The sequence below is a fragment of the Salmo salar genome, chromosome 01 (assembly GCF_965601325.2).
Source record: "Salmo salar chromosome 01, fSalSal1, whole genome shotgun sequence".
NCBI lineage: Eukaryota > Metazoa > Chordata > Actinopteri > Salmoniformes > Salmonidae > Salmo > Salmo salar.
In genome coordinates this window covers 43,551,435-43,568,218 of record NC_138291.1, presented here as the reverse complement: position 1 = coordinate 43,568,218, position 16,784 = coordinate 43,551,435, and the positions used below count along the sequence as shown (strand labels likewise).

At 44.0% G+C, this 16,784-nt stretch overlaps 1 protein-coding gene across 1 annotated transcript in view; it reads right to left on the bottom strand.

Annotated features, from left to right (window-relative positions):
* The window catches only part of mta1 (metastasis associated 1), a 42,265-nt gene extending 25,919 nt beyond the window's left edge, over positions 1–16,346 (bottom strand). The window contains exons 1-3 of the mRNA XM_014195485.3: positions 16,202–16,346; positions 9,363–9,430; positions 824–917 (exon numbers count right to left, since the gene is read on the bottom strand). Coding sequence (XP_014050960.1) covers positions 824–917; positions 9,363–9,430; positions 16,202–16,229 — 190 coding nt within the window. The 5' untranslated portion in view covers positions 16,230–16,346. The remainder of the gene's footprint in view (positions 1–823; positions 918–9,362; positions 9,431–16,201) is intronic.
* Between the last annotated feature and the right edge of the window lie 438 nt (positions 16,347–16,784).

Sequence of the window (16,784 nt, the reverse complement as noted above, 5' to 3'; positions counted from 1 at the left end):
CCACAGATTCAGTCGTATGAGTGGACACAGTAGTGCAGTCAGTGAGTTAGGCCTTGGGAGTGCTGCAGTCTAGAAGGCTTAAATTCTCTAGTCAGTCAGACCCTGGGTCTGATGCAGAGCTCCCTCTTCTCAGTCTCAACATAAAAAAGGTCCAGTAATGAGCAGCCCAGTGAAACCACAGCTACCGCCAGCAACAGCTACCGCCAGCAACAGCTACCGCCAGCAACAGCTACCGCCAGCAACAGCTACCGCCAGCAACAGCTACCGCCAGCAACAGCTACAACCCTCACAGCATCAAACACTGAAAAGCTAGCTTGTACACACACAATCGGGAGGAAAAGAACACACAAATAAAGCAATGCTGGCATGCACAGTCATTCACACACGATGACGCAAACACAATTCTGCATAGACGAGCAAACGTACACAAAACACTGACATTGGCCTAGACTAGTCCAAGACGGATACATAGGTCCTTCACTACACATTCACTCTTCAGGCAGAAGTCATTAGGTTCAATTAGGTTTAGATTGCACATCTGAAAACCTTATACACAAGAGCACTTGAGTCAAACTGTCCATCTGTGATCTATACAAGGCGATGAAGTGTCATTGGATGCTGAATGGTGGTTAGTGAACAGGTCTCTCTTGCAAGACGTTTTAATGGAATGAGAATAGCCCGTTTAAAAGGTTCCATCCATTTAAAAGTGGTTTCTGACTGAACACTCACTATACTAGGGGATTTGAATTTTGGCATTCGATGTTGAACAGTGGTTAGTTGGTGAAGACTTCTGACTGAACAGTGAACCGTGCGTGTCACTCACGTGCGTGTTTGTCGGCCAGGGCGATGAGCGTCGAGGAGATGTCCCTGCGTCGATAGAAACACACCACTTTAGCCTCCACGTTTCCATTGGCAGTCTGCAACACAACGTGAGAGAGAGATGAGATGGAGGGTTACCATGGTAACGACCGTAATCCGCCAGCCCAGCCTGCCACACGTCATTGGTCACACACCGAGAGAGTAGAGTTGGAGTTTGCTGCTGATCTGAGAACAGAAAGATCAATACCAGCTAGGCTTATACGTACTAATGAGAAACTAGCCTGGTGAAGTCTGGGTTTTACAGGTTGTAGAAACAGTAGTACAACTAGGCTAGGCCTGCGTAATAACTAAAGTATTTTACATTTCAGTGTTGATTGGTTGATCAAAGCGGGTTGACTACTCATCGACGATGAGGTACATTTTTCTGAATTAGTCTTCGCTTGATTCATCACCTCCTTCCTTCTCAAACAACTTCGGAGAAGATGACCCAAAGTCCCTCCCCTCTTACCTTTTCCTCCAATGCCTTGAGGATTCGAAGAATGAGGGATCCAGGAGAGACTTATTGGGAAAGAGCCTGTGTTATGCCTGTCTGGGCAGGCTGACTGAGTGACATGAGAGAGGCAGCTTAGCTAGGCCTATACTCAGCTCTGTGTCTACTGTCAATCACAGACAGACACTAGTCTCCAGTACAATAAAACAACCAGACAGGACAGTTGGCACCTGTTAGGACTAGGGCTGTTACGGTGACAGTATCACCACCACACCGGCAGTCATGAGTCATACCTCACCAAATTCCACGTGACCGTTGAATCACAGTAACTAGGCTTCTCCAAAACTGCACTCTTATGTCGCAGATGGCCATTAGTAGCCTACCAAACTTGCTAACAGCTAGTTGCTAATGGTATGGTACTCAGCGATCTACTGTCCCGCTAATCACTCAGACGGCAATGCAAATACAATCGAATTAAACATTTCATGAGAGCCCTGGCATTCAGAGTTTGAGCGGAATAGGATCCCCAGAGAAAGCCAGCTCCTCATAGCTGGTTGATGCATGGAATGAAATAAGTGTTCCTATAAGCACATGTCGCACAACATTTCTTCTGTAGGCTATGCAACAAAAAAATGACGCTCTCTCTCTAGGCTTAGCCTACTGTATTTATTTCTCAACTTTCCTAATATTAAGCACATTGCTACGCTTACAACCGGAGTAGCTTACCTGGCTGGCATGAAAAATAACTGCCGTAAAAGCTTGTAAGATGGTGGTTGTAAGATGGCTGCCGTATCATGGGCTCTTCACCAACCTTGCTATTTTGTTCGATTTTTCGAATTGTTTGTACATAATGTTGCTGCTACAATCTCTTATGACCAAAAAGAGCTTCTGGAAATCAGAACAGCGATTACTCACCTTGAACTGGACAAAGAATTTATCTTTAATGAGTCGGACGAGAGGGATTTACTCCAAACACCCGAACAGGCCCTCATCCCCGTCATTAGCAGGAGAAAAAGACAGAAGAGGTATTGCGGAAAGAGAGCGGGGTGTCTTGCGAGGATATGCCACCGAGTGGCTAATCTGCCTTTGCCATCCGTACTATTGGCCAACGTACATCCGCTGGATAATAAATTGGACAAACTAAAAAGCAACTATATCATACCAACGGGACATTAAAAACTGTAATATATTGTGTTTCACCGAGTCGTGGCTGAACGACGACATGAATGACATACAGCTGGCGGGATATACACTATCGGCAGGATAGAACAGCAGCCTCTGGTAAGACAAGGGGTGGCGGTCTATGTATATTTGTAAACAACAGCTGATGCATGATATCTAAGGAAGTCTTAAGGTTTTGCTCACCTGAGGAAGAGTATCTCATAATAAGCTTTAGACCACATTATCTACCTAGAGAGTATCTACATTTTTCGTAGCTGTCTACATACCACCACAGACCGATGCTGGCACTAAGACAGCACTCAATGAGCTATATGCCGCTATAAGCAAACAGGAAAAAGCTCATCCAGAGGCGACACTCCTAGTGGCCAGGGACTTTAATGCAGGGAAACTTAAATCAGTTTTACCTAATTTCTATCAGCATGTTAATTGTGCAACCAGAGAAAGAAAAAGAAAGAACTAGACCACCTTTACTTCACACACAGAGATGCGTACAAAGCTCTCCCTCACCCTACATTTGGCAAATCTGACCCATAATTCTATCCTCCTGATTCCTGCTTACAAGCAAAAATTAAAGCAGGAAGCACCAGTGACTCAGTCAATAAAAATAAAAAAGTGGTCAGATGAAGCAGATGTAAAGCTACAGGACTGTTTTGCTAGCACAGACTGGAATATGTTCCAGAATTCTTCCGATGGCATTGAGGAGTACACCACATCAGTCACTGGCTTCATCAATAAGTGTATCGATGACGTCGTCCCCACAGTGACTGTACGTACATACCCCAACCAGAAGCCATGGATTACAGGCAACATCCGCACTGAGCTAAAGGGTAGAGCTGCCGCTTTCAAAAATCGGGACCCTAACCTGGAATCTTATAAGAAATCCCGCTATGCCCTCCGACTAACCATCAAACAGGCAAAGCGTCAATACAGGACTAAGACCAAATCGTACTACACTTGCGCCGACGCTCGTCGGATGTGGCAGGGCTTAAACACTATTACAGACTACAAAGGGAAGCACAGCCGAGAGCTGCCCAGTGACACGCCTACCAGATGAGCTAAATTACTTCTATGCTCGCTTCGAGGCAAGTAACACTGCAACATGTATGAGAACATCAGCTGTTCCGGGCGACTGATCACTCTCTGCAGCCGACGTGAGTAAGACCTTTAAACAGGTTAACATTCACAAGGCCGCAGGGCCAGACAGATTACCAGGACGTGTACTCCAAGCATGCGCTGACCAACTGGCAAGGGTCTTCACTGACATTTTCAACCTCTCCCTGTCTGAGTCTGTAATATCAACATGTTTCAAGCAGACCACCATAGTCCCTGTGCCCAAGAACACTAAGGCAACCTGCCTAAATGACTACCGACCCGTAGCACTCATGTATGTAGACATGAAGTGCTTTGAAAAGCTGGTCATGGCTCACATTAAAAAAAAATGATCCCAGAAACCCTAAACCCACTCCAATTTGCATACCGCCCCAACAGCTCCACAGATGATGCAATCTCTATTGCACTCCACACTGCCCTTTTCCACTGGACAAAAGGAACACCTATTTGAGAATGCTATTCATTGACTACAGCTCAGCGTTCAACACCATAGTGCCCTCAAAGCTCATCACTAAGCTAAGGATCCTGGGACTAAACACCTCCCTCTGCAACTGGATCCTGGACTTCCTGACGGGCGTCCCCAGGTGGTAAGGGTAGTTAACAACACATCAGTCACACTGATACTCAACACGGGGGCCCCTCAGGAGTGCGTGCTCAGTCCCCTCATGACTACACAGCCAGGCATGAGTCCAACACCATCATTAAGTTTGCCGATGACAGCGGTAGGCCTGATCACCGACAACGATGAGACAGCATATAGGGAGGAGGTCAGAGACCTGGCCATGTGGTGCCAGGACAACAACCTCTCCCTCAACGTGATCAAGACAAAAGGAGATGATTGTGGACTACAGGAAGAGGAGGACCGAACAAGCCCCCATTCTCATCGACAGGGCTGTAGTGGAGCAGGTTGAGAGCTTCAAGTTCCTTGGTGTCCACATCACCAACAATCTAACATGGTCCAAGCACACCAAGACAGTCGTGAAGAGGGCACGACAAAGCCTATTCCCCCTCAGGAGACTGAAAAGATTTGGCATGGGTTCTCAGAGTCTCAATAGAGGAGATTGGATCATCTGTGGATCTGTTGTGCGGTATGCAAATTGGAGTGGGTCTAGGGTTTCTGGGATAATGGTGTTGATGTGAGCCATGACCAGCTTTTCAAAGCACTTCATGGCTACAGACGTGAGCGCTACGGGTCGGTAGTCATTTAGGCAGGTTACCTTAGTGTTCTTGGGCACAGGCACTACGGTGGTCTGCTTGAAACATGATGGTATTAAAGACTCAGACAGGGAGAGGTTGAAGTGCATACAGGTGCATGAAAATGGCCCATTCTAAATCCAAAACTAAATTCACACATTATTTAGTATATGTAAAAGATGAAATTGAGAATAGTCTGATGGGTGAGAATATTATCACTTGTGAATGAAGCCCAGCATGTTCAGTCTAAGACAAGAAACTGCACATACATTATGACTTTTTCCTAATCCTAGTGGCATGGATCATTATAGTCTATCCCATAGGCCTATATGTTTTTGATAAGGTTTCTATCACAACTAAAGAGTCCAAATAACTCCAAACATAGCCTATAGGCCTAGGACTCCTGGAACATGGTTGGAGAGCTCATAACCTACATACAGAGCCTAGTGAAATGTATTCATATCAACCCAGTAACTGCGCAATTGCGTGTGAAAACATGAGTTTTGAGTCCCCTCTATTTAAAAGAGGATGCCAGCTTCCCCGTGCTGCTATACTTATTTGCTAAATTCTTAAAATGAAGCACATCAATCTGCTTTTCAACCAGTATAGCCTACCTTGACATGGGAAGCTCTTCCCCCATTCCCTATTCAAGTGCAGCCTACGGATTACATGTTTTTTTTGTGGGCCATTTTAAATAATTAAAATCCAGACATTAATAAGCTATATGTAAAGACCAGATCAAAATTGACAATAGTCTGACAGCTGAGAATATTAGCAAGTGCATGTCAAATTCTGGATGAAAGACTGATGACGTGAAATAGCAGAGCTCTTTCCTTTCATGCAACTTTTTTCAAATCATTAGGTGCATCATGCAGCCTTAGAATGTATTAGAGAAAAAAAAAGGCAAATACATTTAGTTTGTATTAGTGTTGTCACAATACCAAATGTTACTAACACGATACTAGGCCAAGTATCACGATACCGTGGGGGGAATATAATAAAATCGGTGGACTAGCGTCCTGTTCGCCCCGTCCCCTGTACCCTTGTTCCCGTTCTGCGCATGTGCTATGCAAAAACCTGTCACTGAAATTCACACTTCTACTCAATACAGCAGATTGATTTTCATTTCCCACTGTTTAGTGTATAATAGAATACTGCATAGAACGCAAATATGAGCAAATCAGCCAAAGGCCTACCTGTGATTTGGCTGGAGGAAAGGGAGGAAGGAATATACAGTTGAAGTCAGAGGTTTACATACACCTTAACCAAATACATTTAAACTCAGTTTTTCACAATTCCTCACATTTAATCCGAGTAAAAATTCCCTGTCTTAGGTCAGTTAGGATCACCACTATTTTAAGAAAGTGAAATGTCAGAATAATAGAGAGAATGATTTATTTGAGCTTTTATTTCATTCATCACATTCCCAGTGGGTCAGACATTTACATACCCTCAATTAGAATTTGGTAGCATTGCCTTTAAATTGTTTAACTTGGGTCAAACGTTTCAGGTAGCCTTCCACAAGCTTCCCACAAGTTGGGTGAATTTTGGCCCATTCCTTCTGACAAAGCTGGTATAACAGAGTCAGGTTTGTAGGCCTCCTTGCTCGCACACGCTTTTTCAGATCTGCCCACACATTTTCTATAAGATTGAGGTCAGGGTTTTGTGATGGCCACTCCAATACCTTGACTTTGTTGTCCTTAAGCCATTTTGCCACAACTTTGGAAGTATGCTTGTGGTCATTGTCCTTTTGGAAGAACCATTTGCAACCAAGCTTTAACTTCCTGACTGATGTCTTGAGCTGTTGCTTCAATATATCCACAATTTTCCTACCTCATAACACCATCTATTTTGTGAAGTTCACCAGTCCCGCCTGCAGCAAAGCACCCCCACAACATGATGCTGCCACCCCCGTGCTTCACGGTTGGGATGGTGTTCTTCGGCTTGCAAGCCTCCCCCTTTTTCCTCCAAACATAACAATGGTCATTATAGCCAAACAGTTCTATTTTTGTTTCATCAGACCAGAGGACATTTCTCAAAAAAGTAAGATCTTTGTCCCCATGTGCAGTTGCAAACCGTAGTCTGGCTTTTTATTGGCGGTTTTGGAGCAGTGGCTTCTTCCTTGCTGAGAGGCCTATCAGGTTACGTCGATATAGGACTCGTTTTACTGTGGATATAGATACTTTTGTACCCGTTTCCTCCAGCATCTTTACAAGGTCCTTTGCTGTTGTTCTGGGATTGATTTGCACTTTTTGCATCAAAGTACGTTCATCTCTAGGAGACAGAACGCGTCTCCTTCCTGAGCGATATGATGGCTGTGTGGTCCCATGGTGTTTACTTGCGTACTATTGTTTGTACAGATGAACGTGGTACCTTCAGACATTTGGAAATTGCTCCCAAGGATGAACCAGACTTGTGGAGGTCTACAATTTTTTTTCTGAGGTCTTGGCTGATTTCTTTTGATTTCCCCATGATGTCAAGCAAAGAGGCACTGAGTTTGAAGGAAGGCTTTGAAATACAGCCACACCTTCAATTGACTCAAATTATGTCAATTAGCCTATGAGAAGCTTCTAAAGCCATGACATCATTTTCTGGAATTTTCCAAGCTGTTTAAAGGCACAGTCAACTTAGTATATGGAAACTTCTGACCCACTGGAATTGTGATACATTACATTTTAGTCATTTAGCAGACGCTCTTATCCAGAGCGACTTACAGTAGTGAATGCATACATTTTTTGTACTAGCCCCCCGTGGGAATCGAACCCACAACCCTGGCGTTGCACACACCATACTGGCGTTGCAACCATGCTTATAAGTGAAATAATCTGTCTGTAAACAAATGTTGGAAAATTACTTGTGTCATGCACAAAGTAGATTTCCTAACCGACTTGCCAAAACTATAGTTTGCTAACAAGAAATTTGTGGAGTGGTTGAAAAACAAGTTTAATGACTCCAACCTAAGTGTATGTAAACTTCCGACTTCAACTGTACATGCATAATGATCTGCATGTCACTGTGTCAGTAAGGGAAAACACTGCATGAAACTTTCTACTCTTCAGTTAAAACACACTCTCCCTCCCACACTGTCTCCCTCATATTAAACACACACTATTCTCGCTCTCCCACAAGCACTGCTCCCAACTTTTAATACGTTAGGCCACAAACTAAATTTAAGGAGCAGCAGAAAGAAATTGATTTGTGATATAGTTTAGGCTTACATTAGGCCTATATGAATCCTACCTTTAAAGCACATCTCATGAGTAGCAGACTCTTTTCCTTTCTTCCTGTGCCAATCAAATTAGCCTAAACCTACTGTCAAGTTACAGTACCAGATTGTTAGCTAGCTAGGTGACATGACTGAACAAGGTTTGTTATCAAACCAATCATTTGTGATCCAGGATTAGTTTGAAAAACAGCCCGCAACACAGTTTGTGAAACTATATAAAATGCATGTGTAACTCAATAGAAAGTAAACTATGGCGCCCGCCCCCCCCCCCCCCGTGGAATCGTGATACCACTAGGTATTGTGATACTTGGCCTGGTATCGTTAGTAACATTTTGGTATCATGACAACACTAATACAAACCTTAGAAAGAAAAGAATATAGGCTAATACATTCTAACCCAGCATGGTGAAACTGGTCTCCCTGAGCGGCGCAGCGGTCTAAGGCACCACATTGCAGTGCTCGAGGCGTCACTACAGACCCGAGTTTGTTCCCGGGCTGTATCACAATGGCCGTGATCGGGAGTCCCATAGGGGGCGCACAAATTCACCCAGCGTCGTCCGGGTTAGAGGAGGGTTTGACCGGGGGGGGGGGGGGGGCGACGACTTTAAACAGGTAGGGCAGAATGTTATTTTATATAAATAAATAGGTAGTATCATACGAAATGGAACTACAGTATTTGAAAATGTTGGTATCATAAGTATGACATTTTGGTAACATGATATTACTGTGGTACCGGTATACCATGCAACACTAGTGTGTATCACAAATAACTAAATTAGGTATGTAAGAGGACCCGTTTTTTCGTTAACCGCTCAACACAGAACACCTGCATGTGCGCACTCCTTCGGAAATAGTTTCGGGAAAATATCCTTGCAATTTTACTCAGCCATGTTCAACGGTATTCTTCTTAGTATAAAATAATGTAACGCTACAGGAATTAGAAGAAAATCTTATCTGCCAAATGAACTGCTGTAGCCCATGGCCATATAGCATAGCTAGATCAGAGCCTAACATAAGACTCAGAATATTCCATTCAGTTCTTCTGAAATATGATATGAGAGAATATAGCCTAATGTTTCTTTAGCCTAAAATAAGTAATGGATTTATTGTGATGGTGCAGGCTATAATAAATGGATTCATGTTCCAAAGATCTGCATCAGTGGCTTGCTTGAAGGCTATGTGTGGAAGCCCTGAGACGCTAAAATGTGTTTATGTTAATTAACGGTAAATTACCGTGAGACCAGCAGTTATTTGAGTGACAATTACCGGCTGGCAATTTCATGACCACCACAACCCTAGTTAGGGCCAGAGAGACTGTACACACACGCACCACTGTCTCACCTTGTTGAGCTCTTCTATCCGCCGGATCAGCAGTGGGTTACTGGATGAGTTTTCAAAATAAACATAATCTGTTGAGGAAAAGGGGTGGAGGGAAGAGAAGTAGGAGGGGGGAGAGAGAGAGAGAAAACACGTCAGTAGTCTTAACAAGGTTAGCCTACTCTGTATAGCCAACAGACAGAGACAGCGTCAACTGTACTCTTGCGGAGTGATTTGGCCACCTGGACCAATGGATGACTGCAATAGCTTGTACAGTATATCAAAACACTATTTCCAATATTCTCTTCCCATTCTTTGTCCTCTGCATTTCTAGCTCCCTCTCCTCTTTCCCTCCATCTGTACGCTTGACCCAGCTCCTCTCCTTTCACCCCCATTCCCCTTGCTCTTGACCTAGCCCCTCTCCTCCCCCCCTGCAGTCCTCCCTCCCTCCCTCTTGCTCCTCTCCTTCCTCCCTCCCGCTTGCTCCTCTCCTCTCTCCTCCTCCCTCCCTCCCTCTTGCTCCTCTCCTCTCTCTTTCCTCCCTCCCTCTTGCTCCTCTCCTCTCTCCTTCCCTCTTGCTCCTCTCCTCTCTCTCTTGCTCAGGCCCTAGGCTTAGTAGAGTGCGTGCCTCTCCTCTTAAACCTGCATGCAACTTGACTAATGTCAGATTATCATACCCCACACTTGATAGGCTGCCTGGAGCTAAACCCCTCCCCTCGTCTCCCCTTTTAGTCTCCCTCCACTGTCTATCCCCATCCTGTCCAGTCCAACTCTTCATCTCGTGTCTGACTGAGCAGGTCACTGCTCTCCTAGGAAAAAATATATATAAGTTTGGGGTCACTTAGAAATTCATGTTTTTGAAAGAAAAGAAAATTGTCCATTAAAATATCAAATTGATCAGAAATACAGTGTAGACATTGTTAATGTTGTAAATGACTATTGTAGCTGGAAACGGCTGATTTTTAATAGAATATCTACATAGGCATACAGAGGCCCATTATCATCAACCATCACTCCTGTGTTCCAATGGCACATTGTGTTAGCTAATCCAAGTTTATAATTTTAAAAAGGCCCATTGATCATTAGAAAACCCTTTTGCAATTATGTTAGCACAGCTGAAAACTGTTGTCCTGACTAAATCAGCAATAAAACTGGCCTTCTTTAGACTAGTTGAGTATCTGGAGCATCAGCAAATGTGGGTTCGATTACAGGCTCAAAATGTCCAGAAACAAAGAACTTTCTTCTGAAACTCGTCAGTCTATTCTTGTTCTGAGAAATGAAGGCTATTTCATGTGAGAAATTGGCAAGAAACTGAAGATCTCGTACAACGCTGTGTACTACTCCCTTCACGGAACAGCACAAACTGGCTCTAACCAGAATAGAAAGAGGAGTGGGAGGCCCCGGTGTACAACTGAGCAAGAGGACATGTACATTAGTGTGTCTAGTTTGAGAAACAGATGCCTCACAAGTCCTCAACTGGCAGCTTCATTAAATAGTACCTGCAAAACACCAGTCTCAACGTCAACAGTGAATAGGCAACTCCGGGATGCTGGCCTTCTAGGCAGAGTTCCTCTGTCCAGTGTCTGTGTTCTTCTGCCCATCTTAATCTTTTCTTTTTATTGGCCAGTCTGAGATATGGCTTTTTCTTTGCAACTCTGCCTAGAAGGCCAGCATCCCGGAGTCGCCTCTTCACTGTTGACGTTGAGACTGGTGTTTTGCGGGTAAAAATAAAGAAAAGCCCTTGAATGAGTAGCTGTGTCCAAACTTTTGACTGGTACTGATAGATACCAGTCAATCTATCACCCCCCGGTTCATATAAGCAAAGAGCAATGTAACAAATAAATTACATTTCAATAATCTTAAAAAAGTTCAGACCCCTTGACTTTCCACATTTTGTTAAATTGATTATAGTTTTTCCCCCTCAAGCTATACACAATACCCCATAAGGACAAAGCAAACAGATGGTTTTTTTGGGGGGGAAAATGTATTAAAAATTAATTTATTAAAAATAAATGTAAAAGTATCACATTTACACTAGTATTCATTCCCTTTACTCAGTACTTTGTTGAAGTACCTTTGCCAGCGATTACAGCATTGAGTCTCCTTGGGTATGACGCTACAAGCTTGGCACATGTATTTGGGGAGTTTCTCCCATTCTTCTCTGCCGATCCTCTCAAGCTCTGTCAGGTTGGATTGGGAGCGTTGCTGCACAACAAAAATGTTCGATCTGGTTCAAGTCCAGGCTCTGGCTGGACCACTCACGGACATTCAGAGACTTGTCCCCAAGCCACTCCAGTGTTGTCTTGGCAGTGTGCTTAGGGTCGTTGTCCTGTTGGAAGGTGAACCTTCGCCCCAGTCTGAGGTCCTGAGCACTCTGGAGCAGGTTTTCATCATGGATCTCTCTGTACTTTGCTCCGATCATCTTTTCCTCGACCCTGACTAGTCTCCCAGTCCCTGCCGCTGAAAAACATCCCCACAGCATGATGCTGCCACCACCATGCTTCACCATAGGGATGGTGCCAGGTTTCCACCAGACATGACGCTTGGCATTCAGGCCAAAGAGTTAAAGCTTGGTTTCATCAGACCAGAGAGAGTGTTGTTTCTCATGGTCTGAGAGTCTTTAGGTGCTTTTTGGCAAACTCCAAACGGGCTGTCATGTGCCTTTTACTTGCGGAGTGTCTTCCGTCTGGCCACTCTACCATAAAGGCCTTATTGGTGGAGTGCTGCAGGGACGGTTGTCCTTCTGGAAGATTCTCTCATCTCCACAGACTAACTCTAGAGCGCTGTCAGAGTGACCATCGGGTTCTTGGTCACCCTCCTGACCAAGGCCCTTCTGCCAGCACTAGGAAGAGTCTTGGTGGTTCCAAACTTCTTCCATTTAAGAATGATGGAGGCCAGTGTTCTTGGGAACCTTCAATGCTGCAGACATTTTTAGGTACCCTTCCCCAGATCTGTGCCGACACAATCCTGTCTCGGAGCTCTACGGACAATTCCTTCGACCTCATGGCTTGGTTTTTGCTCTGACATGTACTGTCAACTCTGGGACCATTCCAAACCATGTCCAATCAATTGAAAATTATATTTTCCACAGGTGGACTCAAAATCAAGTTGTAGGAACATCTCAAGGATGATCAATGGAAACAGGATGCACCTGCGCTCAATTTTGAGTCTCATAGCAAATGGTCTGAATACTTATGTAAATAAGATCTGTTTCCTATTTTTTATAAATTTGCAAAAAATGTATAACAACCTGTTTTCTCTTTGTCATTATGGGGTATTGTGTGTAGATGAGGATTTGTATTTATTTAATACATTTTAGAATAAGACTAACGTAACAAAATGTGGAAAAAGTCAAGGGGTCAGAATACTTTCCAGAGGCACTGTACATGTCCAGCCATGCACTCACGTGTGTACTCCTGTAGCAAGTACACTAACCAACTCAATTTGAGCGGTTTACTAATGGGAAACATGCAGCGAATCTTACACTGAACATGCTCAACCACAGCCTTCAAAAGAGCTCAAAAATGTAATTTAAAAAAAACATACAGAACAGGCAAACCTGCCTGCCCGTCTCTCCAGCTCACTCTTCCTGCCTGCCTGTCTCTGCCAGCCCTCGCCTACCCTCCTGCCAGATCAGCCTGCATGTGCCCACAGCCAGCGTCTGCTACCCCCACCCCTCCCCCACTGCCGGCCTCAGCCAATCATGCGCCATCACTACCCGCCACGTCACAGTGCAGTCAAATTCCCTCAGAGCCAATCGTAGCATGTAGCTGAGCCCCAAAGACAGTCTGTCCATCTATCTCACTCAGATAGGTAAAGAAAATGCAGGGCCTGTTCTAACACTAGCCAAACTTGGTATGATCCTCCATACTGTCTGTGACTGTTAGAAGGCATAGCCTCCACCTTTTTCCTATCTGAGCAGTGTGTTCACCCTCTGTCAGAGAGCCTGTATCAATTCTGCTGCCAAAGAGATGCTGTCTACCACAGTTTGGCTCTGAGGAGACGCAGTGTACAAACGTCTGTGTTGCCACTGGTCACTTGTCATTTTACCGTCACAATATGTTCTCTGCTGGGAAAATGTTCCGGTTATTGCTACGGATCGAAATCACATCAAATGTATTAATAAAGCCCTTGTCACATAGTACTTATACAGAAGCCCAGAGACCAAGCAACGCAGAAGTACATCACACTCAAGGGGTCAGTGATTGACATTTCCACTGAGGGCCACTTGCTGAAGATATTGCTGCTTTCTGTCCTTACGGTCTTCCTTTACCCAAACATCGATCCCATCATGCACTCTCTGCATGACATGTAGCCAATCACATTTGTAAGGAAGATTCCATGTGATAGTGCCATGGGGGGCTTTTACCAAAGAAGAGCCAATCCAACTGAATAGTAAAGCTTGTCCAAGCATCCAACTACCTGGATCCTCTCCTGAACTTTGACCCCAGGGGGCCTGAGACTACACACCTACAGGGAAAGTGGCCATGATGACAATTTGTTGCTCATTCAGTGCGTGTTAGCCAAGACAATAAGCTGAAAATGCCAGATTGATGCTACTGATCAAGCAACTTTCCTCTTATGCCAGGGACAGGAGATCAGTTTAGGATACTATGATGTTAGTTCACAATAATGCTGTGTGACTCCAAAATGAAAAACAACCAACAACCATACAGACCCTTGTTTTTATCATTTCCTTTGGGTTTTGGAGGGTAAAATGGTCAGGGACCCTAAATGCCAGATGAGGCTCGCTCTCCAGAAGAGTGATCTACAGAAAACAAAGACAAATAAGTGATCTATCGGAAGGAGTAAGGGTAAATGGACTTTGGGGTAGAAAATGTTGAGGGCCCAGAAGAGTAATCTGCTGTGGGAAACAAAGACATTAGGGCCTAGCTAGCCTACTGTGTATGTGTGACAGGCTTTGTCCACGCTTCAGCCACAAGGGAAGTCCTCCTCATTGCCTCTGTGATGATCCAGCCTTGTCTACAGCATTGTCTTTTTAAGTGTCAGCTATCTTTGAGGGGAACTCGGCTTTGCTCAGATGCCAGGCAATGCCCTAGACTGGAGAAGGGGACAAGGCACCTACCCAGAGTGGCATCCATTTGATCCTGGACCTTATTAGATTTCAGTGTACTGCCATGAGCGGTTCGACATTGAACCAAAGAGCTGAGGCAACGACTGTGGTTGTAGGGCCAAACGGGACCTAAAGGGAATGTAGCAGGTCAGAAGAGGACTGGCCACCCCTTGGAGCCTGATTCCTCTCTAGGTTTCTTCCAAGGTTACTGCCTTCTAGGGAGTTTTTCCTAGCCACTGCGCTGAACTGCCTCTGCATTGCTTGCTCCTTGGGGTTTTAGGCTGGGTATCTGTAAAGCACTTTGTGACAACTGCTGATGTAAAAAGGGTTTCATAAAATACATTTTATTGATTGACATGGCTATTCTAAATAATTTCTCCCTCTAAAATGTAGGCTTACCTTTACTATCTTGGCACTGATTGAATGGCTATTCATCAGAGGTTCTTGAGAAACTGTCAAACAGTTCCATCAAAAGTCCATCATTTCTAAAAATGAGTGCGCCGCTGTAATGAATCTGCTGTCAAAAAGATGCATTCCCCAGCTATCAATTAAAATGATCTGCCATAAACTACTCTGTGGCACCAACTGTGTGCACAGCAATGAGTGGCTTGAATTCCCCACTTTCCAAAACAATGAAATGGGTCCTCTATTAAGCAGAATCAGCATGATAACAAGCAGACAGACAGAATAACTGTTACCATTTCTGTACAGTGCCAACTAAACTCTATATTTTATGAACACTAGTGTGACAGAGTTGTCTCACAAACAAACAAATGATTCATAAACAACTGAAAGACAGTTAACATGAATTAATAGTTAGAGGGTAGGCTAGGCTATTGTTGTTACATAGTATTGTTTCCTCTATGTTAAATAGTTAAATAAGTAAAAGTGGTTTCCTCTATGACTGGTCCCATTGACCCCATCCATTACAATCCACATCTGGTGCTGCTGACACACACTGTTGTGGTCAAACAGAAACATTTTCACACCAGCTGACAATGAATGAAGCTTGGTTTAAAACCTGTGGCTCGACTAGACTACTGCTGGATACAGTTACCAATTTGTTGACAAACTAATTTAAATGTATTGCAGGGGAGTGTGACACCGGACCTCAGTATACTAACTATTCCCATGCACTGAACGAGCCAGGTGAGTCGGAAACTCATTTAAGTCAACTTCAACCCGAGTAGACTAACCTTGCTAGGTAGCTATTGTTATTGTAAAGTTGTATATATTATGAAACGCAAATGCTGATCAATTTGATATAAACTAAAAAAGGTCAGTCTGTTATAATACAGCTACTTTGACTAGACAATAGGCACTATTGTACTTTATTATAATTCTGAAAGTACAACTTCAGAGACCAGCAGCAGTTAGTAACGTTTTCGTGTTCTGCCTCAAAATACAAAATGCCAAATAGCCTGTTAGCCAACTAATGCGTTAGCTAGCCGACTGGCAAGCCAAACTTTACTTTTAAAAGCGTATCGTTGAATAATTATTTTAATAAAAACTAAAAAATGTTAACTAAAGACGACCATATTGGTTTGTGTAACAGCAGTGATACGTTTAGAAACAACGAGGGGAAAAAACCCGGGGTCCCTACGAGACTCTTCATCACCATCCTCCTCCTCCTCAGTCACCATCATCTTCATCACTGACTGAAGCACAAGGCACTTTAGCTTTAGGAAATAAAAAAAAAAGGACAAAACCATGGCTGCAAAACCCGCGACGAACCAGGGAGAACGCGACATAAAGGACACTAAATTGTCCATAACTGTGTTCCCCTTACCTCCAACCCGGTACATGTTCGCTGCCATGACTGCCCCGGGTCCTGGCGTCTCCAGGTAGGGCTATCTCTCGCAGTAGCCGTCGCTGTTACCACTGCCGCCGCTGTGTGTTGGAAAATGGTGGATTGATCAATACGAAGCAGACTAGCCAAGAGATCTTAAAGAGACAGTACCCGTTATTTCTCCAAAACCCCTACTTCTCTGGGTAGGCCTGCTGTGTTTTTAATTGAGGCGGACTTGAGTTCACCCGCGTAAAATGTGGATACAGTTCGTAACAAAGCGGTTTCCCCTGGAAGTCAGTGCATGAACGAGGGGCCACTATTCAGCATCGTTGTGTTATTTCAAAACTAACGGGAACATTTATAAAGTATTACACTGTTGCTGTTTGAGTAGCCTACAAAAAAATTAAATACATTTGATTGTGGTCTGTTCATATCTCCCTCTGTCTAGCCCACTCAACCTCACTGAAGCCAGTTCCACTGCTTTTTTCATTGTTCCCCTCTAATCAGAGACTTATTTAGACCTGGGAAACCAGGTGTATGCAATTAATTATCAGGAAGAAGAGAAAAGCAGGCTCCAGATCTC